Source organism: Leiobunum rupestre, chromosome 10 (genome assembly GCF_980474605.1).
Source record: "Leiobunum rupestre chromosome 10, qqLeiRupe1.1.hap1, whole genome shotgun sequence".
Taxonomy (NCBI): domain Eukaryota; kingdom Metazoa; phylum Arthropoda; class Arachnida; order Opiliones; family Sclerosomatidae; genus Leiobunum; species Leiobunum rupestre.
The window spans coordinates 53,821,004-53,846,369 of NC_143393.1; the positions used below are offsets into that span (position 1 = coordinate 53,821,004).

Consider the following 25,366-nt stretch of genomic DNA (forward strand, 5'->3'; position numbering starts at 1 on the left):
TCATAGTTTAAAAACAATATTATCTTATAAATATTAAATGAAGAAAAAGAGACGCGGTTTTTACGCGAAGGCGCTATATTAGAATACAAAGTTTTCAATGCTGTAGAGGTGTTTAGAGCGTTTTGATTCATAATGTCTCTCTTAAACTTTATAAATCTTTAATAATAACAAATCTTTATTAATAGTATATATATAGCAAATTCACGAGTTTATAACCGTTCTTAGGTAGTATTTTCTGTAAATCGAATTAGTTTTAAGAGTGAGAATCTTAAAACTAATATAATTGAAGATAAAAGATGCTTAGGTACATCTTTGGAACTAAATAGGTAAATATTCATCACAATGCCTTCCTGTTGTGTACCACATTATACATCAAACCATGTAAATAGAAAAGACCTACCTTTTCACGAGTTTACTAGCTAAGAAAGCCTTAGAAGTTTATGATTAAAAAACATTAGTCGGGATGATTTTGTACCAAAAGATACACAGATGGTCTGCAGCCCAGGGCCGGATTAACACTATTGGGGGCCCTGTGCAAAGTAGACTTAGGGGGCCCTAAAAAATTCAGACCTTAATTTTTAACTCTATTAACGCGAATGTGGTATTCAATTTATTTTTATTTTTAGAACATTTTTTTTCGGGACTTGGCCATTGCAAACGTGGTTACAATATCATGAGTACGAAGAAGATCAGTTTCTATTGACATTACAGAAAGCGAGTTTAAACGCGATTGCGTCATACACGATCTCATTTCCGATTTAATTCTTTTCATCTTTGAAAATGACCATTCACTTTCACAATTGTAAATAGGCAATGTTAGGTAGATTCTCAAGGCGGTGTGAACATTTGTAAATGTTGATTCCAAACCAAGTAATTCCATCATCTTAAGCTGACCAATAACTGATCTGTCAATGTGAGTTTTCGACAGATTTCGCCACTGAATAAATTCATCTATGAAATCGTCACTCAGATCGCGATGATAGGTAGATATCAACTTTGAAGCTGACGCTGAAATGCTCTCGGCCGTTATCACATCACTGAAATCATAAAGGAATCCGAACAAATTGTGAACAGTCGAATATGATTGGATCCGATGGTCAAGTGCAGACATAAGTCGATCAATTATGACGTTGTATGTGTTAATTTGAAAGTATTTGCTGCCCGAACTATAAACTGTTTCTGGTGTATCAGACTCATCGTGGGCAACACGTCTCTTTTTTCTTCGAGTGATATCGGTCTGATATAGTTCCACACTAGGAATTGCACTAACCTTCTCTTCGTATTTCTGAAATATTAAGTCATGTCTCAAATCAGAAACAAATGTTTTAAGAGACTCCAAGAGTCTTACTGCAGATCCAAGGTCTATATCAACTTTTTGAAGTGTCATACTCGTTGCATTAAATCTTTGTAGGATGGTGTCCCAGAATAAAATCATGAAAACTATCTCTTTTTGATTCATTTTTTTTACTAAAGAATTAGCTTCATTTCGGACATCAGCCTTTTGATCAGGATCATTAGCGAGAATAGTCAAAGCCGACTTTATACCATCATAACCGTCTGTCAAGGCTTTAGTGGCATCAGCATGGCAAGACCATCGTGTCTGCGAAAGGCTTTTTAAAACAAGGCATTTTGTGTCTTCACTTCCATAACACAAGTGTTTGTTCATTACATCCCATCGGTGGGTTGAGGCTGAAAAAAATACATAGAGTTTCTGAAGAAACCCAAAAAAGCTAGTAGCAGATAAACAGCAATCTACCGCGCAAGTTCCAACCAAGTTTAGCGAGTGAGCCATGCATGGAACAAAAACAGCGAGGTCATTTATTTCTTTTATGCGAGCTTGTAAACCAGTGTATTTCTCACTTACGTTGCTGGCATTGTCAAATGATTGACCACGAAAGTTCATTATGTCAATACCAATACTTTGAAATGTATCTTGAACAACATTAAAGAGACTTACAGCAGCATGACTAAGAATTGGAACAAATTTCAGAAAACGTTCCACAATTTCTCCTTGATGAACGTAGCGTACAGTAAATGTTAACTGGTCCACGTGTGAAAAGTCTGGAGTAGAGTCGACATTAAAAGAAAAATACTTTGCTTGCTTTAATTCAGCAACAACAGCAGCAAGTGTTTTTTCACCCATTAAATTTATAAATTCATCACAACCCACACAGCACAAGCCAGTCCAAAAGTGGTCGGAAATGGGTCCAACAGTCGGAAAGTGGTCGTAGTCGTATAACAGTCGTTAGAGGACCATTTCCTGGATAGCAAATTTATAGTGTTAGCTATACCGACCGTTGGGCCGACTGTAGGGCCGACTACTGTTTTAAATAAATAAAAACACTGCTAATTAATAATAATGTAAGATTTTTATACTATATTATATATATATTACATATATTATTTAGTTTTTACTATCAGATAAATTTATTTGTGATAAATTTTTGCTTAATATAATAGATATGGTCAATATTATTCATAATGTGTATGAGACGCTTGATAACAGTCGGACAGACTGTTGGCCCGACTGTAGGGCCGACTACTTTTCCAAATAAATAAAAACACTGCTAGTAAATAATATAATATGAGGGTTTATACTTAAATTATATATTATTTAGTTTTTACTATCAGATAAATTTATTTGTGATAAATTTTTTGCTTAATATAATAGATATGGTGAATATTATTCATAATGTGTATGAGACGCTTGATAACAGTCGGACAGACTGTTACGCCGACTGTAGGGCCGACTACTGTTTCAAATAAATAAAAACACTGCTAGTAAATAATATAATATGAGGGTTTATACTTAAATTATATATTATTTAGTTTTTACTATCAGATAAATTTATTTGTGATAAATTTTTGCTTAATATAATAGATATGGTCAATATTATTCATAATGTGTATGAGACGCTTGATAACAGTCGGACAGACTGTTGGCCCGACTGTAGGGCCGACTACTTTTCCAAATAAATAAAAACACTGCTAGTAAATAATATAATATGAGGGTTTATACTTAAATTATATATTATTTAGTTTTTACTATCAGATAAATTTATTTGTGATAAATTGTTTGCTTAATATAGTAGATATGGTGAATATTATTCATAATGTGTATGAGACGCTTGATAGCAGTCGGACCGACTATTACGCCGACTGTAGGGCCGCCTACTGTTTCAAATAAATAAAAATAACTGTTAATAAATATACTTAAATTATATATATTATTTAGTTTTTAATCTTTAAGGCCCGGGCCAGCACTTCCATATTTATAATGTGTCTGAGACGCTTGATGATAACACAATAATTTGGAACGTTCAAATATAATTTGCATTTGCCGATAAGAGCGCACGGCTTGCGGTAGCTGCGGGTTCTCTCTTCAACGCGTCACACAGCGGTAGCCAATTTTTTCTTGGAAGCTGCCAGATTGGGCTAGATAAGCATTTTTTGGCGGTTTTTCCGTTTCGTTTGGCGGTAAAATGCATATTTGTGCATAAAAATTATTATTTTTTTGTGTTCGATAGTTTTTTAACAACAAAAAATCGTCTTACATATTGATCAATTACATTTTTTCTTTTTAATAAGGACCACAAGATTGTAGTGTTCTTTATTTTCGTGATTTTTGGGCTATTTATTTTTGAAATATGCCCTTTACACGGTGATCCAAAAAAACTATGGTAACGTGAGGTTAATAGTAAAACCATTGAGTTGGGAATATTAATCTAGAGATCCAATCAAATCTGCTCCTCGCGAAACAAGTTTTTGAAAAATACGAATGTGCCGTCTGCTCTAAAATGACGAGCAAACGTTATCATATGACCCGTGGCGCCATCCATTATTTTGAAGAAAAAAAATCTTTTTGCTGAAAACGCGTCTTATTTGAACGAACCATTGAGAGATAGACGGCGCCATGGGTAGAATGATAACGTTTTCTCGTCATTTGGGACGCCGATGAGAGCAGACGATAGTATTCTTATTTTTAAAAACTTGTTTCGCGAAATACTGAAATCCGACGTTTTGATTGGACCTCTAGATTAATATTCCCAACTCTATGAGTAAAACTAAAAGTAAATGTATTTCGCGGCCGTTTTAACCAGTCGAAGACGAGACGATTTTAAATTAGCTTTATCATTGAGATTAAAGTCACAAATAAACTATTAAGTTTATGAATATAAAGAGAGGTAAGATATTATACTTTATTATAACCTACATTTGCGTGTTACTTTATATAAACTTCATATTTGTTTGATATATGTGGCCTGACCTCGGCCCGTCAATTAACCCTAATTAGTCTTAGTCCCCATTTAGGCTATTTTAAAGAATAGGTCCCTCTCCTAAATATTTGTTTTGATTGTTCTATAATATTGTATTTTTCACAAGGAATCTATTGCCGTTAAAATTATTTGTCGGGATTAAATACTGACGGAGATATAGTTAATTCAAAATAATATATAATTGGTCGCGTGTGCATGCGCCCGTCGACCTGGCGCCGGTGTGATCGGCACAGATAAAACATTGGCCTTTTACAGGGAATTTCCGGCTCCCGAATTTTCCCTAGGACGATTCTTCCAATTCCTAGATTTTAATGCGTTTTGGATAACGTGGGACTGATGACGAAAAAGAACAATGTGGTAATGCAAAACATGACTAAATTATTCCTTTATTGCTCTTAAAATTAATTGACGGTAATGAATACTTAAGGAGTTATAGTTAAATCGTTAGTATTTTGGTTGGGTGCATATCGGGTTGGACAATTCTTGATGCGCAAGGCTTGGTACTGTCCTCTAAGTGCCGTTATAGACGGCCCATCGCTTTTTTTAGTATGGGGTTGGGGTGGCGCCGCGCGCCCCCAGCGCTCGAGCGAAGCGAGTGCGCGCGCCGTCAGGCGCCAATACGCTGAACACTTGATATTTCGATCAGGCGCCAATACGTGAACACTTGATGTCGTTTCCAGTATTACTCCCTAGTACACACCAAAAATATAAAAAAGTCACGTGTCGTGCTCTACTTCGGGGCGTTTTTGGTTTGGTTTGGTTTTACTTTCGTTTTCGCACGTTTGGTTAGTCCAGATACCCTTTTCATTTACTGCTTAAGTCGTAAGTTATGTCTGAACCTGATAGTCCAGACGAAGCGGATAATTTTCTTCAGGATTATGAAGAATATGTCCCCGAGGAAGAGTATCTCACTAGTTTTGAAATACATGATATGTGTAAGTCGCCTAGACAAATACTTGGATGGCTACAAGAAAATAAATTGATCGCCGCATCACGTGAATGTCCAAAATGTGGAAATGCAATGGTATTGACAGAGAAACCTGATAAAATTGATCGCTTTGTTTGGCGCTGCCGAAGAGCCGTCTCAATAGGGAAAAAAAAGAAAAAACAATGCGACACAGAGAAATCGGTTCGTGATGGGTCATTTTTTGGGAAATCAAAATTGTCATTTCGTGAAATTTTGCTGATAGTGTACTACTATGTTTATAACATCAATCCGCAATCGTTCGTTTCGAGGGAACTCTACATTTCCCAGCAAACATTGGTGGACTGGCGCATGTTTTGTCGGGAAGTGGCATATCAGGTGGTCATGATTCAGAGTCAAGCCATCGGGGGACCCGGCAAAACCGTCGAAGTCGACGAATCAAAGTTTGGGAAAAGAAAATTTCACAGGGGTAAGCGCGTCGATGGAGTATGGGTTTTGGGAGGGATCGAACGGGAATCAGGAAAGTTTTTTATGGTCCCGGTCCCGAAACGAGATTCCGATACTCTGATTCCCATAATCGTGTCATGGGTCCTTCCGGGCACCACCGTGTTGTCAGACTTTTGGAAAGCGTACGACGTGCTATAGGAACACGATCTGGAACACCTTAAAGTCAACCATTCTCTCCACTTCAAGGATCCCAAAACAGGTGTTCACACGAATACAATTGAGGGAGCGTGGGCGCACGCCAAGGCTGCAATGCCCAGAGGTGGCCGTAAAAAGCAATGGTATTCTGGGTATTTGGCAATGTATATGTTTCGGACATGGGCACGACGAGAAGGGAAAAACGTGTTTTTGACTTTACTCGCGGCTTGTCAAGAATTGTACAACCCTGAAAACCCTGCAATTGGCTCCATACCCGTGGAATCTGAAACCGCTATTGCGTCCACATCGTCCGCCTAACCTTTCTCAATATTCGACGATTTCTTCCCCTTATGTTAATAGTTATAACAATAAAAAATTCGTTTTAACAGACAAATTTCAAGGTTTCAGTTGCTTTTCAGCCTCTTTCTTTTTCGTCATCAGTCATACGTTATCCAACAAGGATTAAAATCTATGAATTTTAAGAATCGTTCTCGTCATCAATCCTACCTCATCCAACACGTACACAAATCTCGAAATATGTCGTACTTTCCGTTGTAAAACTTGCTGAAAAGTAACCATTTTACATTGATCATATTTTCTAAATAATAAGTTGCGGTCCCCCCCCCTTTTGCAGCCTGCATTATTGTAATCGGGAACCCTTGATGACAAACAAAAAATACGCAACAAAAAGGTACTATTGTTAAAAAATGCCCACTAGAATACTCAGTTCACATGTGGGATGCTCAAAAACATAGGGAACAAAGGCTTAACATTAAATTTCCATAACTCCTCGAATAATTGTTTCCGACAAAACTTTTTTGCACCATTGAGTCCCTAGCAATTTATTCTTTTTTAAAAAATAAAATAAAAAAAATTGGGCTCAGGGACCTATTATTGAAAAATCCCAAAACCGATAGTTGAGAAAACTGTTTTGATATTAAATACACATTTGTAACAGTACAAATATCGATAAGGATTTTTGTTATAAAATGATATAAACCACTCGGCTTATTACTAAAACCTGAAAACCTGTAGCTTTCTATATAGCTTTAAAAAAGCAAATTGTTGTTTTAATGAAAATAAATTAAGTTGATTACTACTGTTTTAAGGAGTAGGTTATATTTTAAAATATAAAAAGTTTAGTGGTAGTATTTAATTAGTACTTATTTAGAAGTATTTAAAAAGTAATCAGTAACAGTGGAAAGTAGCTGTTGGAGAATTTATAGTATTATAGATTGCGAGTAAAAATTATTTTTGCTAAGACTAATTGTCAAAATGTAGTAGCTAAAAGTTATTATTTTTATACAACCTTGCCATAGTTCTAAGTACAGTGACAAAATAGGATGAAATGTTACCTAGGTCTAGGGAGTAATAATTGTTTCTAATTAGATATTAACTATGCAACTGCATGTTTGTGTATTCTGAGATTCAATTAAAATCTAATTAGTCTGTTTTAATCTATTTAATATGCTGTTATGTGAAAAATTTGCACTTGGTCAATTTGATTTATACCTATAGATGAACACTTATCTAAGGATGTTGAATCAATCGCCAAAAGAAATTCCAGTCTCCATAGGTATAATTTTTATTATCATCTGGAAATTTAGATCTACTATATAAAATAATTGTTTAGTAGGTGACGCCTCTTCAACAGTGTAATCTGGTTCCCAAGGAACGTCTATATCTAATGATTATAAGAAAATTATATAAGATAAATCTACTCTACATATTAATTCCGTTAAATTATAATAGGTGCCAAATCTTCAACAGCGTCATCTAGTTCCCAAGGATTGTCTATCACTAATGGTGAGAAAAAATTACATAAGATAAATCTACTCTACTCATTAGTTCCTTAGAATAACTTTATAATTATTATAGTGACTCAAAAGAAATCTACTTCGTTTTTAAGCACAGTAGAAGGTATTGTCAAAATTGTATTTACTATATTTTGCCAATATTGGGTTTTAATTATGATTATATGTTTTAGGAATGAGTGATGTGGTTTTTAAAAAAACCGTTGTTTCGATGCTCTGTTATATTAAACTTATGCTTGAAAATAAGATAAATTTCCAAAACGGAACCACACCCAACACAGACGCATGGGAGAGCGTGAATGGAGCTCCTGAATTTCCACTAAACTCTACGGCTGAAGTTAATCTATTAGAAGAACTCGTCAAAGATGAGAACACCAGAAAAGCTTTGGTAAGAAATTTTTTTAGTTCAAAAAACTGTAAAGCCATCGTCAACACCCCCCCCCCCCCCCTTGAAATTTTGGTCTCAAAACCCCCCTGAAATAAAATACTGGATACGCCCTTGACCTCTGCTATGTATCGACATGACATTGTTATGATACTAATATAAATGATTGAAATTTGCAGAAGCAGTACGCATGTCTGTGGATCAAAAGATTGTAAAGGATGTGGACGTGGAAATTGTTATGAAGAATTAGTTTAAGCATGCCAAAGATAGGGAAGGCGGACGTTTAGGCAGACTTTTGAAAATTGATAAAGAGGGTACTCCTCACGCATTCGGTTCTAAAGAGATGAGTATACCTCCAGAAGATATGTAAATCCCAATATAAAATTGATGTATACAGTTCTTTGTTTTAAAATGTTTACTAATTGCTCAAAAGTTCTTTTAAGAAAAGAGAACCAAATAATTTGTGATAAGGAAAGATCTCGTAAATTTTTATAAACTACTAAGTTAATAGTTATAGTGCAATTGGTTTTTTAAGTGTAATAAATATTACTTGTATTTGCTCTCTATGGCCCAATTTTAAAAAAAAGTTTCTTATAAGGCCGAGGAAAAATTTACCTGATTTAGCAGCTAAATTTGAAATAAATTTAGTTTCTTTTTTTAATTTTGTTATTTCAAAACCAATATTAAAACAAGTTGGCAAGCCAAAATATACCTCTCCTCGGAAGAATGGTCTCTAGTGGTATTAATTTCTCGACACGACCCCCAAAGATATCTCCGCAATTCAGAGTTATTTACGAAAAACGTATTCTCGGTTCAAACCCTGCCCGGTATAAAATTTTAATTTAATTTAAATAATTGAGACGAAACAATCGAGTTTAATTTATTCAGAATATTATAAATTAAGTAGTTACAACAGCGAGTTAGACTTACTAAAACAATGCACAATTGAATTTAACCCTTTTTACAGTACATGTTTATCAGTTGAATATAATACTAAGCAAATTTTAATGAAAGAAATATCTACAGATGGTATTTGTATTTTTCTCGCTTACGAAATACTTGCCGCATCTTTAACGCTCATTTTATTTCAACGCTCGTACACTTCCATGAAAAAGACCAATGCCGTCCAATTTCCAATATCATTGAAATGTCTAATTACTATTACACTAAACTACGCCGGGTCGACCAATCTAGTGGGTAGGTCTAACTAAAACAAACAGACGTCAGGCCGACTCATTTCGGGAAGGTTGGCCCAAACTTTTCACAATACCGTCGGGCCGACTCATTTCTGGAAGGTTGGCCCAAATTTTACTCAATACCGTCGGGACGACTCATTTCGGGAAGGTTGGCCCAAACATTTCACAATACCGTCGGGCCGACTCATTTCTGGAAGGTTGGCCCAAATTTTACACAATACCGTCGGGCCGACTCATTTCTGGAAGGTTGGCCCAAATTTTACACAATACCGTCGGGCCGACTCATTTCTGGGTATTCGGGGGACTGTGACATTCGCGACTCTCCAGTGGATAGCGAAAAGGAAAAGTCGGCGATGCAATCTTCGCCAACCGTCGGCCCGACCAATTTTTGCTGCGTGGGAAATTGTACTTGATAAGTATGATGGGATACCTCGCTCTTTACTTCCAAATCTAGACAAATGATCAGCGATGAACGGGTCAAATTATGCTAAAAGCTCGATGGTACCAAGAAAGTTGCCGTTATGAACTGAACCAATTTTTTCATCATCACCTCGAAACGGAAGACCTCGTTCCGCTAAAAATTTTACGACTGCCACTACTCTTTTCAGAACATTTTTCCAATAATTGGTCTCTTCGTGGTATTGTTTTGTTAGCTTTGAATCAACTCTTCCAGAGGTTCGCTGGAGAGTGCAATAAACTATCATTGCATTTTGGTGAGCAGAACTTGATTCATGACCTTTTATGTACTTGGTTGCATGACCCCAATCTGAGAAACCATTAGTTGAAGAAAACGCTGATCGGTTACTGTTTTCAAATAACTTACAAACAAAGCAGAACACACTGCCCAATGAAGGTGAATATAACAACCATTCTCTATAAGTGTTTTCACCGTTGTGTTTCTTTTTTGTGAAATGCATGGCTGTCAAAAACCTGGGGCCTCTGATTTGTTTAGATGAGGTTTGATTAGTCTGTCGTCGAGCTGATTTAGCAAAGATTCCATCGTTATTCTGGCAACTTTTTGGACCACGTGCAACCCAGAATTTTTTGAAATTTTCATTTATTATATCTGGCCAGAGAGCAGGATCAGTACTAGGAATTTGCTCTGATACCACACTATCGACGTTATCGTTGTTATTTGTTAAAATTGCATCCACATTACCTGCAGGTTGTTGAGTGCGATCATTTTCGACTTCCGATTCCAAAAAACCGTTATCTGGTCCAACTACAATCTCTGAATCAAAGTTAAAATTACTGACACTACTTGTACTTGCTTCTAGAAGTTCTAGTACTTTAAGAAATGATGTAATTTTCGGGATGTTTTGTGCCAGAGAAAGTTCTTTGCTGTTTTTTTGTTCTTTTAATTTTCTTTTGAGAGCGCCACTGTGATATTTCCGCGGCATTATTAAAATTAAACAAGATTTTAGACCACATAGGTTAGTAGGTAAATGGAAGAGCGGATACGAGATTCGCTGTCTGAAAATGCTCTGTAAAACTAAAAACCCCAGGGAGGGGGTGGAGAATAGGTAAGTGGAAGAGCCGAGGCGAGAGATGGACTTTGAATTACGGGAGGAAAACTTTAAATAAAAGGGGTCGAGAGCAGCTAAGTGGAATAGCCTAAGAGAGATAGGAAAGATGAATTTTCACTATTTGCAAAGAAAAATATTTTAATTTAAGGGTCCGGGCGAGCGAAATGTTTCACTGTTTGAAAACCAAAAGTATATTAATTTACTATTTCCAAACAAAAAATGCCGGTTTCGGTCGTAGTATAAAAATGGAAATGCACTTCTTTCGAAGACGGGGGCCCCCCAAACCTCGGGGGCCCCTGTGCCATGGCACACTTGGCACATGCCTAGATCCGGCCCTGCTGCAGCCTGCATTTCAAGGAGGATGATTTCTGTTCAAGTTTGTACCTTTATTATGGAAAACATTTTCAGTCAGATAAAATTACAAACCGGCCCTTACTAAATATACAATATTATTCTAGGTTTAAAAAGACGAAAGCTTAAAACTTGTCGAAACCTAAAATTATAATTTATTGCGCTTATAATATACTTTAACTTAATATTATTTAATTAAAAATATTAAAATAATATATTTACCCTGAAGTTACATTGAATCTGCTTTTAAATTTTTGTTTTATTTATAGTGTTGTCGTCTGATACGATTTTGAAAACTTGTAACGTCACAGCTGTAGTGTTAATAGTGCCCGCCATGACAGTTACCATTTTTTTATCAATAGGCAAATTACAATGGTGACGTCGCAGGGTTTCAGATGACAGCACTCAATTATATGTGTTTCAAGTATAACGCAATAGTCGAGAGGAAGTTCTTGGTTTCTGTTTAACTCTTTATAATTTCTAAACACCATTAAAAATTATAATCTTTAAAAAATATTATACTACTATTTAAATATTAACGTACTTTCGGTTCAATTAAATATTTTTTAAAATTCATTTTAAAAAAGTTGTTTTTAGTTGATTTTCCCTATCTGACTAACGTTAAATTTTGGTCGTAGCGAAGCTCTGGCGGGAAAATATATACACGTTAAATTCAATCGATTGGCGGCGCCGCTAAAGCGCGGTACACGTGATCGAAGTTGGCCGTACATAAGCGAACAGTAGCGGAGAAATCCATAGACATAATAAAGAAATAGACACCTTACGCGGAGTTTGATTTGACAAAAAAAAACGGGAGCGATAACCGGCAGTTGTTCCGTATTCCTGTTGTACTACGTGTAAAGCGCCACTTAAGTTTGGTGGCGTTTTAGGCTAGGCGCTCACTGGCTCTACGTTTCGTATCCGTCGTGCCTTCCACAAGGCATTGTCTCCGTTACGAAGCAAAGGCTTGTGGAAGGTAAGACGGAGACGTTACGAAGGGCAGTGAGCGCTTGGCCAAAGCCACGTAGAACCTAACGCTTAAGAATATTTATGGGGTTAAAAATCAGATGCAAAAACGGGTAGTCCGTTTATGTAAGCTAACATGTTTTTTAATTAAATACCAAAGTTTTGTGAGTTTATTTATTAAAAAAGTAGTAGTTAAAGTGTTAAAGACGGAGCAGGAGCGCGAAATGTAAGAGTAACAGAACGGAAGTCAAAAAGAGGACGAAAAGCAAGAAACAGTAAAGATGGTTAAGCCGAATGACGAGCAGGAGAAGAAGGTGGAGTCGAAAAATGATGAAAAGGAAGATATTGTGGCGAAGGATTTATTTTATGTAAGGCAATAATCTTTAAATATCTGTGAAAACGTTAATAGAAAAATGTAAAAAAAACCAGTTAATTTGCTCGATAAAAAATTATTCTTGACTTTGCAATGTTGGTTTTCTAATTGTGAGATGCCTCGCTAAACCTTGTCAGTAAATTTTAAACAATTTCGTGAGCTATGGTTAATTGGTAAACGGTGTTAGGAACGGATTTTTTCGAGTAAATTTCTGAAAAATCGTCAGTGGCTAATAGTTTGCAAAATTGGGTAATGTAGTTAGTATTTGGTAGTCCTCAAATTGGGTAATATAGTAAGTGGTGGGTTGTCCTGCATAATTAGTGAATATCGTTAGTGATTAGTAGACCTGCAAAATTGGGATATTTAGTTAGTGGTTGGAACACCTGTAAAATTGGGAACAACAGCGAGTTAAGGCTGTCGCACACTATAGAAAAAAAATCTTGAAATTGGTACTGGCATCAAAACTTCTTTTGGAGGGGAAATGTTTTCGTTATCGGCGTCGGGGAATTTTGCTGCCGATAGCGGTGAATTTGTTCATGCAGTCGCACACTAGGAGGAGCACTGCTACAAAATACACGAGACCGGCAGTGCGCATCCGTTAGTTTTGGTTTCTATTATTACAATTTTGCTCTTTTCGTATTGTAGATATTACGTTTTAATTTGATTTTCTAGACGTATAACTGTTATATAATTTAGTGAAACATTTTTATTTGATTAAGCTGCGTAGCTAGAATTTACTAAGGTAAGAAAAAATACTTCATTATTTGCTATGGATATACGAATATTACGTCGAATCGGTCACATCACATCCCTACAGTCTTCTAATAAAATGGACATTATCATTTTCTGCCATGTTTTTATTGACTGAACAAATAAACCCTTTCGAAAGAAATATCCCAACACGCCGGTGTTTCAAAAGTTGTCTAATATTTTCTCGCTCCCAATTGGTTGAAGAGATAAGGAGTGCCGTGACGTCAGAGCGGTTCTCCGAGAGGAGCGACAAAAAGTTGAAGCTAGTTGAACTCGATACGGGTGACCGATTTCGTCCGAGCGCGTGATCGCCGGTATCAGCCTCATATTTTACTCGCATAGTGTGCGATATACATCGCCGATAGCAGCGCCGGTTTTGGTACCAGCAACTGTTGCCAGTACGGGAAACTACATAGTGTGCGACGGAATTTAGACGTACTAAAACAATGCACAATTGAATTTAACCCTATTTACAGAACAAATTTATCAGTTAAATATAATACGAAGCAAATTTTAATGAAGGAAATATCTACATAGGTATTTGTATTTTTCTCGCTTACGAAATACTTGCCACATCTTTAACGCTCATTTTATTTCAACACTCGCCCTTGATGAAGATACCGTAGAATAGCTATATTCGACATCTTATAATGGACGACTCGTAGACTTCCAGTTGACGTTGTGACATATCCCGCATGAAAAGGACCAATACCATTCAATTTCCAATATCATATAATGACTCGCACACCCAGGAAATCAATGACTGCATTATTAATCGTAGATTAGCCACTTGACTAAACGAAAGCTCGTATAGAAATAAATGACCGTAGACGGAATAGTTAGGGCTCTTTATAAATAAAAACAAAGGAACCCAATCGATAAACTGCATTAAACATCTTAATCAGTCGAGAAAACGTTTAAAATAAATTACGAAAAACTAACGGGTTGTACCCTTTAACCATCTTATCTGCTGACTGCGCTAAAACAAGATTTGACCTTTAAATTTTCATACGTAAAAAATGTAAACTTTAAAAACAACATAAACATCTACGTAAGGTGTGTCTCAATAGTAAAACGTTCGCGTCATAAGAATGTGCCCCGGGTTCGATTCCTGACGACGATCGTATTTAACAACAAATTGATAAATTTCCACATTTGAAAATTTTATACATATCAAAAAAAAAATAAAATGGTACAGGAAAAATTAACGTTAATAACTTTAAAACAGCTTAAAACACTTTCGCTTAAGCTGTTTTAGAAAAAAACACCGTAGCTTAACAAGCGTCGGTGGCTAAGTGGTTGGAGTAAATCTCTTGCACGCAGCAGACCCGGGTTTGATTCCCGGCCGGCGCCAGTAAATAACAAGGCGTACACCGTGAACATTTGGTGGAAACCTTGCCATCTGGATGCTAAGACGTTTAACGTAACCCTTAGCGCTCGGTCCGTCACACACACGTAAAATTACAATACGCAGCCGAAGAAACTATTATACGACAACCAATGACGTTGAGAGAGGTTTTTGTAAAAACCTTTTCCCTCATTCCAAGCCACTGCGAACGCGGTGAATTCGCGAAACTGCGTACGCAGTGATTACGCTTTGCACTTGAATGCGAATGTGTTCGCAGGACAGACACACAGACACAAACACCCACACCCCCACATTCACACACAGAAACAGACAGACACGGTGATTGTATAACCCCTCCTTGGTTACATAGTACCCTCGGAGAGGTAAAAATGTAAAAAGAACTGAAAGAGAATTCCATTACTCTTAACCCTGAACAAAGCCATGAAATGTTTCAAATTATAAAAGAAATGAATGAAAGCCATAAAGACAACGTAAACAAGATCATTTTGGAAGTAAAGAAAAGAAACCCGTTACTTGCTCAGGCTTTTCGAACAAGTTGGGAGACAGACTCTAAAAACACGAAACTTGCAGAGTTTTTAAACGATCAACCTAAAAACCCAGAAACTAGCAACGGAAACCGCTTTGGTCCGCTAACTTTTCGCTAGGCGCTGAGCCTATATTCTAGATCACCGGCATCATACAGAACCTTACAAGGTTTAAAAATATTCAATTTGCCAAGCGTTGCCACTGTGAAAAGGAAATTACAAAACATCAAGTGTGACCCGGGAACTGACATTGATCATTTAAAAAAAGAAAGTGCCAGATTCAAAGCAACATTTATTTCCTTGGAAACCCTACCACCCCAAGACGGTTTTTTGGTTATGGACGAAGTGAAAGTAATAGGAAAAATGGTCTGGAACGCTAGCAACAACGAATTTATTTGCTTAGCGATGAACCAAGATGAATTACATTCCTTATTTAATTTCTACAAGACAAAATCTGTGAACAATTGCCTTAAAGCTGAATATGTACTTCAGTATATTTGGCGATGTGCGGGAGAACTCTTTGATGTAATAGGCCCAAATTTCCCAAGTAATGTGCCTTTCACTCATGAATTGCTCACAGCCATAACTCAAAGGGTCGTATTCTCATTTCAATCTGTTGGATTTATGATGTCTGCGATTGTCTGCGATGGAGGCAGCTCCAACCTCACTATGATAAAAAATAGTCAGTTTTTCAGGTCAATACGAATTCAAGCAAAGAGAGGATGGCACTTTCGACTTTTCTGTTTCACCAAAGTTCCGTAACCCTTTACTACCTGACAAATGGATTCATTACGTGGTCTCCCTACTCACCAAATGAAGAATTTGATAAATGGTTTGAGCCATTCCAAGGAAGGTGGAACAAGGGACTTTAAAAAAAATGGACACTGTTTCGGTTGGAAACAAATAGAAGAAGTTGAAGCAAGAGAGATACAAAGGCGAGAGAGTAAGGAATTGACACAAGTCAAGGGGTTACGCCATTCATATATTGTCAGAGTAGCTTGGACGAAATTAAACGCGACGCCAGCTAAAATACTCCAACAATTACCATTTCTTAGTGAACTGTACAATTACACCCATCCACTCTCAGGTGACCCACCAAAGGATAGACAAGAAGTTACAGCTTGTTATGACTTTTTGTATGCGTGCCACCTAATATTTGACAAAGGCCTATTATCCCACGAGAAAGTGTTTTCGAGAGAAAGTGAACCAATTAATAATATATTCTGGAAGGTTTTACTTACTTTGAAGATTGGGCTAAAGAGACAATCAAGCTGGACAAACCATCAAAAGGGCGGGAAGGCCAATTCTTCTTAGCCTGGCAAACGTGGGACTTACTGCGAATATCAGTGTATGGGTTTATAGGACTTGTAGATGATTATCATGAAAGGTATCAAAATTTTTATATTTACCCAGTTAAAGTAAAGGGCAGTATAGTAGAAACCATGTTTAGCCAATTACGTTTCATAACAGCAGGGAAATTAACAGGTTCTAATTTCAAACCGACTAGAAGATCTTTCCTTATTAATTCCGAAATTAATACTTAAGTGAAAACAGGTGAAAGATTTTATTAATTTGGGAAATAAATATTAAATCTCCTTTGATTTTATTTCTGAATGTTTTAGTAATTGAAAAATTACAATTTACACTAAATAAAACTTGGTTTATAAAAATTTGTACTTTTCTATTAATACTTATAAAACCACATTAACAATTCATAGCCTTAGAATTGACACCTTAGCGTAGTTCTTCTGGTAGTCATGTATAATAAAAATCATTTCGATAATTGTTTTTTATCACTCTTCCTCGAGAAGAAGTTGGTGTGGGGCGTATCACCAGAGATCCTGCAGTTATAGAGATGCGAAACCCCGCCGAAAACCTGACAAAAAAAATGCAAGCATCAACGCCGCCCTTCGGCCGGAAGGAAGCGCCCGTTTCAAGCCGAGAGACGCAAAAATTGTACACAACGGTAACAATCCTAGGATCTCTGCGATTACTCCCCACGTACAGGCGTCGCTGCGATCGGCAAAATTTGAAAAAAAAAAAAAACAGGTTTGCTTAGGGTATAGGGAGTTTCGCATCTCTATAACTGCCAGGATCTCTGGTATCACATTGTTATCATCTTACGCAGGTACCAAAACTTGACTAGAAGTTTTTAATTCAATTCGACCTATTTTCAAGGAACTTTTTGGTTTTATTTTTGTATTTACCTTTGGCTTTTGGGGACAAATTGGTTGGCTGACTTTATTGGTTAGAGATTCTGAACTAATATATGATAAAATTGGCGAATAAGTAGATACGTCCATAGTGAAAAGGGATAATAAAGCTAAACCCTAAACAAATTTGAAGAAATTTAAAAACTTACTAATAGCATTTCTTTTAATTTTCATTCTAGTTTGTTATCATGTTTACTTATGAAGGAATCTTATATCACATTTGAATTTTGGATATTATATCCAATGAAACAAAAGCTTTCGGGCAATGTATACTTTTGTAGGACTTTCAATTGCGTAGGTACCTTGGCGCGGCTTTGAAAGCTACCGTGTTTTTGTTATTTTTAATATTAGGTCATTTTTGGTGTTCTTTATCTAATGAACTTTTGGTCGCAGTGGAATTCTACAGGGCAAACACTATTAGAAACGTTAATTAGAATTTCTGATCCGATAGTAATTCGAAAATTATCGGTTCTTTTTATGTGCCTATTTATTCGTTTAGACGAAAATTTTGGCGTTTTTCGAAATTTACGACGAAAAAACAGAACCGTTTCGAGAAAGGGTTTTGAGATAGATATACTCTATACCACCCACTCAAACAGTAAAAAAAGTTTAAATTTTTTCTTTGAAGTCATTCTCTAGATATCGGGTGTCAAAATCACTTAATTTAGAACGTAACATCTCCTTACCGTCTGTAAGGCCTTTTTAAAAATTTAATCGGGGGAATTCTGCAGACTTTCCTAGGAAAGTTGTGACACGCCTTCTTTCTTTCAACTTTCTTCTTGAGATTTCATTGGGCGCGAAATCACGTCGCATTACGTCCAAAGGGACCGTACAAATTCGACCCCTTCGCTCCGATTGGTTGTCGTTACGTCATAGAATGACACCACGTGATTGTGAGGCAATAATCGCCATCTATTCGACTCCGAAGGACCAAGTTCAGTTCAGTTCCTCAGCCAGATTCAGCGGGCCCGTGGTTAAGAGTTCTCATGGGCTGAAGTGGTCGTGACGTATGCCTATTGTAATTGGCTACAGAAAATTGAAGGGGGAAAGATTTCCCCCGGGAATTTGCCGTTATCTCTGACGCAATTCCGGGGAAAAGAACTTTTAGCTTGGAGGCGCCTTCTATCTTTGAGCGCGAAAACTAACATCATGAAAATTCGAACGGAAGTGAGTTTATCAAAAGGTCACGGTCAACCGGAAAGAGTGCTGAAGGTCACTTTATATTTCAAAATGGCGCGTGAAGCTGTGGAAAAGGTCCCCCGAACGTGTGTGCTAGTGTCGTGTATAATTTGTAAAAATGTCGATAAAAATTATATGTAAGCCGTAATTTACACGATCTGGACGTTGAAAAATTAGGTATGGAGTGCAAATTTTTACGAAGAAGGTATATTTGAAGGTTTCAGGTTACTGGAAGTCGTGCATTGGTGTAGGCCTGTAACCCTTGCCTTATTTTAAACAAATTAAGATCCTTTTTTGCAAGCCGAAGAGGTTTCATTTGCAAAAGTAAGTAACTTGTTATAACGTATAATTCTTAGACTAATTAAGTACTTTTATATATCATTCGTGACAATGTATAGCGATTCGATTCCAATAATATGTATGAACATTTTCATGTTGAAAAGTATTTTTATTTTAACATTTGTAATAATGGTACTAAAATGTAGAAGGTAGCTTGATGGTTTGGGTTTCATACAATGGCCTCATCTCATTCGCTATGGAAGAAGGAAGAGGAAGATTTTTTAGAAGTAATCGTAAAAAAGTTCATCTTTTAATAATAATAATTACACATTTTGAGACTTCTTTCTTGCAGAGTTACAAACTGCCAGACAATAATTGACTTTTTGCGTGTCAATATCAAATCCTCCGCAGAAAATATTAACAAATATGTATAAGAGAAATGACTTATTCAGCATTTTCTTTGGTGCACAATGTTTTAGAAAATAACCAATTTGTTAGGAGTTGATAGGCTACTGATATCGTGATTTTTTTCGAGAATTGGTTCAAGTCTTTGATACGGATATTTTTAAACTTATTTTATCAAAAACAAGGCAGATGGCGCCACTTAACTTGATATCGGGAAAAATCACTTAATAGTATTGTAAATTTTAAAATCAGTATAGGTTAAATTACGATATCGGCTAACATTTATTTCTGTAATATTGCGGACAATTAAATTAATTGAACCCTTAATACTATGTTGAGTTGAAATATAACTAATTTACATATATGTTGGTTGCATTTGGTTCTGTTGGTAGAAAATTCTTAATTCTGCAAATATTTTGAAAAACCCATGTTTTGGCAATTAGGCTTAAAAAATTCACAATATTGCATAAGTATGTATTTTGGTAACGCAGCCCGGTGTATTTTATCTCTTGTAAAACGTTCGCATATGAATAGGTAGTGTCATACTTAAATAAATCTTATAGACGTAGGATATTATCAATTAAGTCACCGAAGAGAAAGCATATTTATGAAAAGGTGATTAAGTTGATGTTAAATATATCCCAATTTATCTGACCCCGATAAAAACCTCTCCCGCTGTTAAATCGGTAGCATTAAAGTTTTTCAGTTTATTACTGATATTTTACGATGAATAACGTTAAGAAACTAGAAGCTGAACATTGCTTGAAAAAAACGTAACTCTTGGTTCATACAAACTTTCTAGGAAACTACGCCATCTACCCCGTATTTGAAAAAATAAAACTAAGCAAAATCTTATCAGTTAAGAGTCAAAAAATACAAATTGACATTTTAGATCTTCGTTGATTAATAGCAATATATATTATTTTTAAAGGACATTCTAATAAAAATAATTCCAAAAGAGAGAAGGATTAACCCTGGGGGATTGAGATAATGAATCTGATATCTTATCACAATCCCCCAAAGGTAATCGCAAGATTTTCTCTCTCTCTCTGCTTTCCCCCTTTCATCCCCCCAATGGTAATCGCAAGATTTTCTCTCTGCTTCCCTCCGAGTTATCACAATCCCCCAGCGGTAACAACAAGATTCTCTCTCTCTGCTTTCCCCCAATCCCCCAATGGTAATCGCAAGATTTTCTCTCTGCTTCCCTCCGAGTTATCACAATCCCCCAACGGTAACAGCAAGATTCTCTCTCTCTGCTTTCCCCCAATCCCCCAATGGTAATCGCAAGATTTTCTCTCTGCTTCCCTCCGAGTTATCACAATCCCCCAGCGGTAACAACAAGATTCTCTCTCTCTGCTTTCCCCCAATCCCCCAATGGTAATCGCAAGATTTTCTCTCTGCTTCCCTCCGAGTTATCACAATCCCCCAGCGGTAACAACAAGATTCTCTCTCTCTGCTTTCCCCCAATCCCCCAATGGTAATCGCAAGATTTTCTCTCTGCTTCCCTCCGAGTTATCACAATCCCCCAACGGTAACAGCAAGATTCTCTCTCTCTGCTTTCCCCCAATCCCCCAATGGTAATCGCAAGATTTTCTCTCTGCTTCCCTCCGAGTTATCACAATCCCCCAGCGGTAACAACAAGATTCTCTCTCTCTGCTTTCCCCCAATCCCCCAATGGTAATCGCAAGATTTTCTCTCTGCTTCCCTCCGAGTTATCACAATCCCCCAGCGGTAACAACAAGATTCTCTCTCTCTGCTTTCCCCCAATCCCCCAATGGTAATCGCAAGATTTTCTCTCTGCTTCCCTCCGAGTTATCACAATCCCCCAACGGTAACAGCAAGATTCTCTCTCTCTGCTTTCCCCCAATCCCCCAATGGTAATCGCAAGATTTTCTCTCTGCTTCCCTCCGAGTTATCACAATCCCCCAGCGGTAACAACAAGATTCTCTCTCTCTGCTTTCCCCCAATCCCCCAATGGTAATCGCAAGATTTTCTCTCTGCTTCCCTCCGAGTTATCACAATCCCCCAGCGGTAACAACAAGATTCTCTCTCTCTGCTTTCCCCCAATCCCCCAATGGTAATCGCAAGATTTTCTCTCTGCTTCCCTCCGAGTTATCACAATCCCCCAGCGGTAACAACAAGATTCTCTCTCTCTGCTTTCCCCCAATCCCCCAATGGTAATCGCAAGATTTTCTCTCTGCTTCCCTCCGAGTTATCACAATCCCCCAGCGGTAACAACAAGATTCTCTCTCTCTGCTTTCCCCCAATCCCCCAATGGTAATCGCAAGATTTTCTCTCTGCTTCCCTCCGAGTTATCACAATCCCCCAGCGGTAACAACAAGATTCTCTCTCTCTGCTTTCCCCCAATCCCCCAATGGTAATCGCAAGATTTTCTCTCTGCTTACCTCCGAGTTATCACAATCCCCCAGCGGTAACAACAAGATTCTCTCTCTCTGCTTTCCCCCAATCCCCCAATGGTAATCGCAAGATTTTCTCTCTGCTTCCCTCCGAGTTATCACAATCCCCCAGCGGTAACAACAAGATTCTCTCTCTCTGCTTTCCCCCAATCCCCCAATGGTAATCGCAAGATTTTCTCTCTGCTTCCCTCCGAGTTATCACAATCCCCCAGCGGTAACAACAAGATTCTCTCTCTCTGCTTTCCCCCAATTCCCCAATGGTAATCGCAAGATTTTCTCTCTGCTTCCCTCCGAGTTATCACAATCCCCCAGCGGTAACAACAAGATTCTCTCTCTCTGCTTTCCCCCAATCCCCCAATGGTAATCGCAAGATTTTCTCTCTGCTTCCCTCCGAGTTATCACAATCCCCCAGCGGTAACAACAAGATTCTCTCTCTCTGCTTTCCCCCAATTCCCCAATGGTAATCGCAAGATTTTCTCTCTGCTTCCCTCCGAGTTATCACAATCCCCCAGCGGTAACAACAAGATTCTCTCTCTCTGCTTTCCCCCAATTCCCCAATGGTAATCGCAAGATTTTCTCTCTGCTTCCCTCCGAGTTATCACAATCCCCCAGCGGTAACAACAAGATTCTCTCTCTCTGCTTTCCCCCAATCCCCCAATGGTAATCGCAAGATTTTCTCTCTGCTTCCCTCCGAGTTATCACAATCCCCCAGCGGTAACAACAAGATTCTCTCTCTCTGCTTTCCCCCAATCCCCCAATGGTAATCGCAAGATTTTCTCTCTGCTTCCCTCCGAGTTATCACAATCCCCCAGCGGTAACAACAAGATTCTCTCTCTCTGCTTTCCCCCAATCCCCCAATGGTAATCGCAAGATTTTCTCTCTGCTTCCCTCCGAGTTATCACAATCCCCCAGCGGTAACAACAAGATTCTCTCTCTCTGCTTTCCCCCAATCCCCCAATGGTAATCGCAAGATTTTCTCTCTGCTTCCCTCCGAGTTATCACAATCCCCCAGCGGTAACAACAAGATTCTCTCTCTCTGCTTTCCCCCAATCCCCCAATGGTAATCGCAAGATTTTCTCTCTGCTTCCCTCCGAGTTATCACAATCCCCCAGCGGTAACAACAAGATTTTCTCTCTCTGCTTTCCCCCAATCCCCCAATGGTAATCGCAAGATTTTCTCTCTGCTTCCCTCCGAGTTATCACAATCCCCCAGCGGTAACAACAAGATTCTCTCTCTCTGCTTTCCCCCAATCCCCCAATGGTAATCGCAAGATTTTCTCTCTGCTTCCCTCCGAGTTATCACAATCCCCCAGCGGTAACAACAAGATTCTCTCTCTCTGCTTTCCCCCAATCCCCCAATGGTAATCGCAAGATTTTCTCTCTGCTTCCCTCCGAGTTATCACAATCCCCCAGCGGTAACAACAAGATTCTCTCTCTCTGCTTTCCCCCAATCCCCCAATGGTAATCGCAAGATTTTCTCTCTGCTTCCCTCCGAGTTATCACAATCCCCCAGCGGTAACAACAAGATTCTCTCTCTCTGCTTTCCCCCAATCCCCCAATGGTAATCGCAAGATTTTCTCTCTGCTTCCCTCCGAGTTATCACAATCCCCCAGCGGTAACAACAAGATTCTCTCTCTCTGCTTTCCCCCAATTCCCCAATGGTAATCGCAAGATTTTCTCTCTGCTTCCCTCCGAGTTATCACAATCCCCCAGCGGTAACAACAAGATTCTCTCTCTCTGCTTTCCCCCAATCCCCCAATGGTAATCGCAAGATTTTCTCTCTGCTTCCCTCCGAGTTATCACAATCCCCCAGCGGTAACAACAAGATTCTCTCTCTCTGCTTTCCCCCAATCCCCCAATGGTAATCGCAAGATTTTCTCTCTGCTTCCCTCCGAGTTATCACAATCCCCCAGCGGTAACAACAAGATTCTCTCTCTCTGCTTTCCCCCAATCCCCCAATGGTAATCGCAAGATTTTCTCTCTGCTTCCCTCCGAGTTATCACAATCCCCCAGCGGTAACAACAAGATTCTCTCTCTCTGCTTTCCCCCAATCCCCCAATGGTAATCGCAAGATTTTCTCTCTGCTTCCCTCCGAGTTATCACAATCCCCCAGCGGTAACAACAAGATTTTCTCTCTCTGCTTTCCCCCAATCCCCCAATGGTAATCGCAAGATTTTCTCTCTGCTTCCCTCCGAGTTATCACAATCCCCCAGCGGTAACAACAAGATTCTCTCTCTCTGCTTTCCCCCAATCCCCCAATGGTAATCGCAAGATTTTCTCTCTGCTTCCCTCCGAGTTATCACAATCCCCCAGCGGTAACAACAAGATTCTCTCTCTCTGCTTTCCCCCAATCCCCCAATGGTAATCGCAAGATTTTCTCTCTGCTTCCCTCCGAGTTATCACAATCCCCCAGCGGTAACAACAAGATTCTCTCTCTCTGCTTTCCCCCAATTCCCCAATGGTAATCGCAAGATTTTCTCTCTGCTTCCCTCCGAGTTATCACAATCCCCCAGCGGTAACAACAAGATTCTCTCTCTCTGCTTTCCCCCAATCCCCCAATGGTAATCGCAAGATTTTCTCTCTGCTTCCCTCCGAGTTATCACAATCCCCCAGCGGTAACAACAAGATTCTCTCTCTCTGCTTTCCCCCAATCCCCCAATGGTAATCGCAAGATTTTCTCTCTGCTTCCCTCCGAGTTATCACAATCCCCCAGCGGTAACAACAAGATTCTCTCTCTCTGCTTTCCCCCAATCCCCCAATGGTAATCGCAAGATTTTCTCTCTGCTTCCCTCCGAGTTATCACAATCCCCCAGCGGTAACAACAAGATTCTCTCTCTCTGCTTTCCCCCAATCCCCCAATGGTAATCGCAAGATTTTCTCTCTGCTTCCCTCCGAGTTATCACAATCCCCCAGCGGTAACAACAAGATTCTCTCTCTCTGCTTTCCCCCAATCCCCCAATGGTAATCGCAAGATTTTCTCTCTGCTTCCCTCCGAGTTATCACAATCCCCCAGCGGTAACAACAAGATTCTCTCTCTCTGCTTTCCCCCAATCCCCCAATGGTAATCGCAAGATTTTCTCTCTGCTTCCCTCCGAGTTATCACAATCCCCCAGCGGTAACAACAAGATTCTCTCTCTCTGCTTTCCCCCAATCCCCCAATGGTAATCGCAAGATTTTCTCTCTGCTTCCCTCCGAGTTATCACAATCCCCCAGCGGTAACAACAAGATTCTCTCTCTCTGCTTTCCCCCAATCCCCCAATGGTAATCGCAAGATTTTCTCTCTGCTTCCCTCCGAGTTATCACAATCCCCCAGCGGTAACAACAAGATTCTCTCTCTCTGCTTTCCCCCAATCCCCCAATGGTAATCGCAAGATTTTCTCTCTGCTTCCCTCCGAGTTATCACAATCCCCCAGCGGTAACAACAAGATTCTCTCTCTCTGCTTTCCCCCAATCCCCCAATGGTAATCGCAAGATTTTCTCTCTGCTTCCCTCCGAGTTATCACAATCCCCCAGCGGTAACAACAAGATTCTCTCTCTCTGCTTTCCCCCAATCCCCCAATGGTAATCGCAAGATTTTCTCTCTGCTTCCCTCCGAGTTATCACAATCCCCCAGCGGTAACAACAAGATTCTCTCTCTCTGCTTTCCCCCAATCCCCCAATGGTAATCGCAAGATTTTCTCTCTGCTTCCCTCCGAGTTATCACAATCCCCCAGCGGTAAGAACAAGATTTTCTCTCTCTGCTTTCCCCCAATCCCCCAATGGTAATCGCAAGATTT

General features: G+C 38.7%; 2 protein-coding genes across 2 annotated transcripts; both read right to left on the reverse strand.

Moving 5' to 3' along the window:
* Nucleotides 1–622: 622 nt before the first annotated feature.
* Nucleotides 623–2,143, reverse strand: LOC149926208 (zinc finger MYM-type protein 1-like). Its single transcript, XM_090161897.1, has one exon. It carries the CDS (start codon nt 2,141–2,143, stop codon nt 623–625), a length of 1,521 nt encoding a protein of 506 aa, XP_090018023.1.
* A 7,578-nt stretch (nt 2,144–9,721) lies between these two features.
* On the reverse strand, nt 9,722–10,639 carry LOC149926209 (uncharacterized). The gene has a single exon (XM_090161898.1). It carries the CDS (start codon nt 10,637–10,639, stop codon nt 9,722–9,724), a length of 918 nt encoding a protein of 305 aa, XP_090018024.1.
* Nucleotides 10,640–25,366: the final 14,727 nt, after the last annotated feature.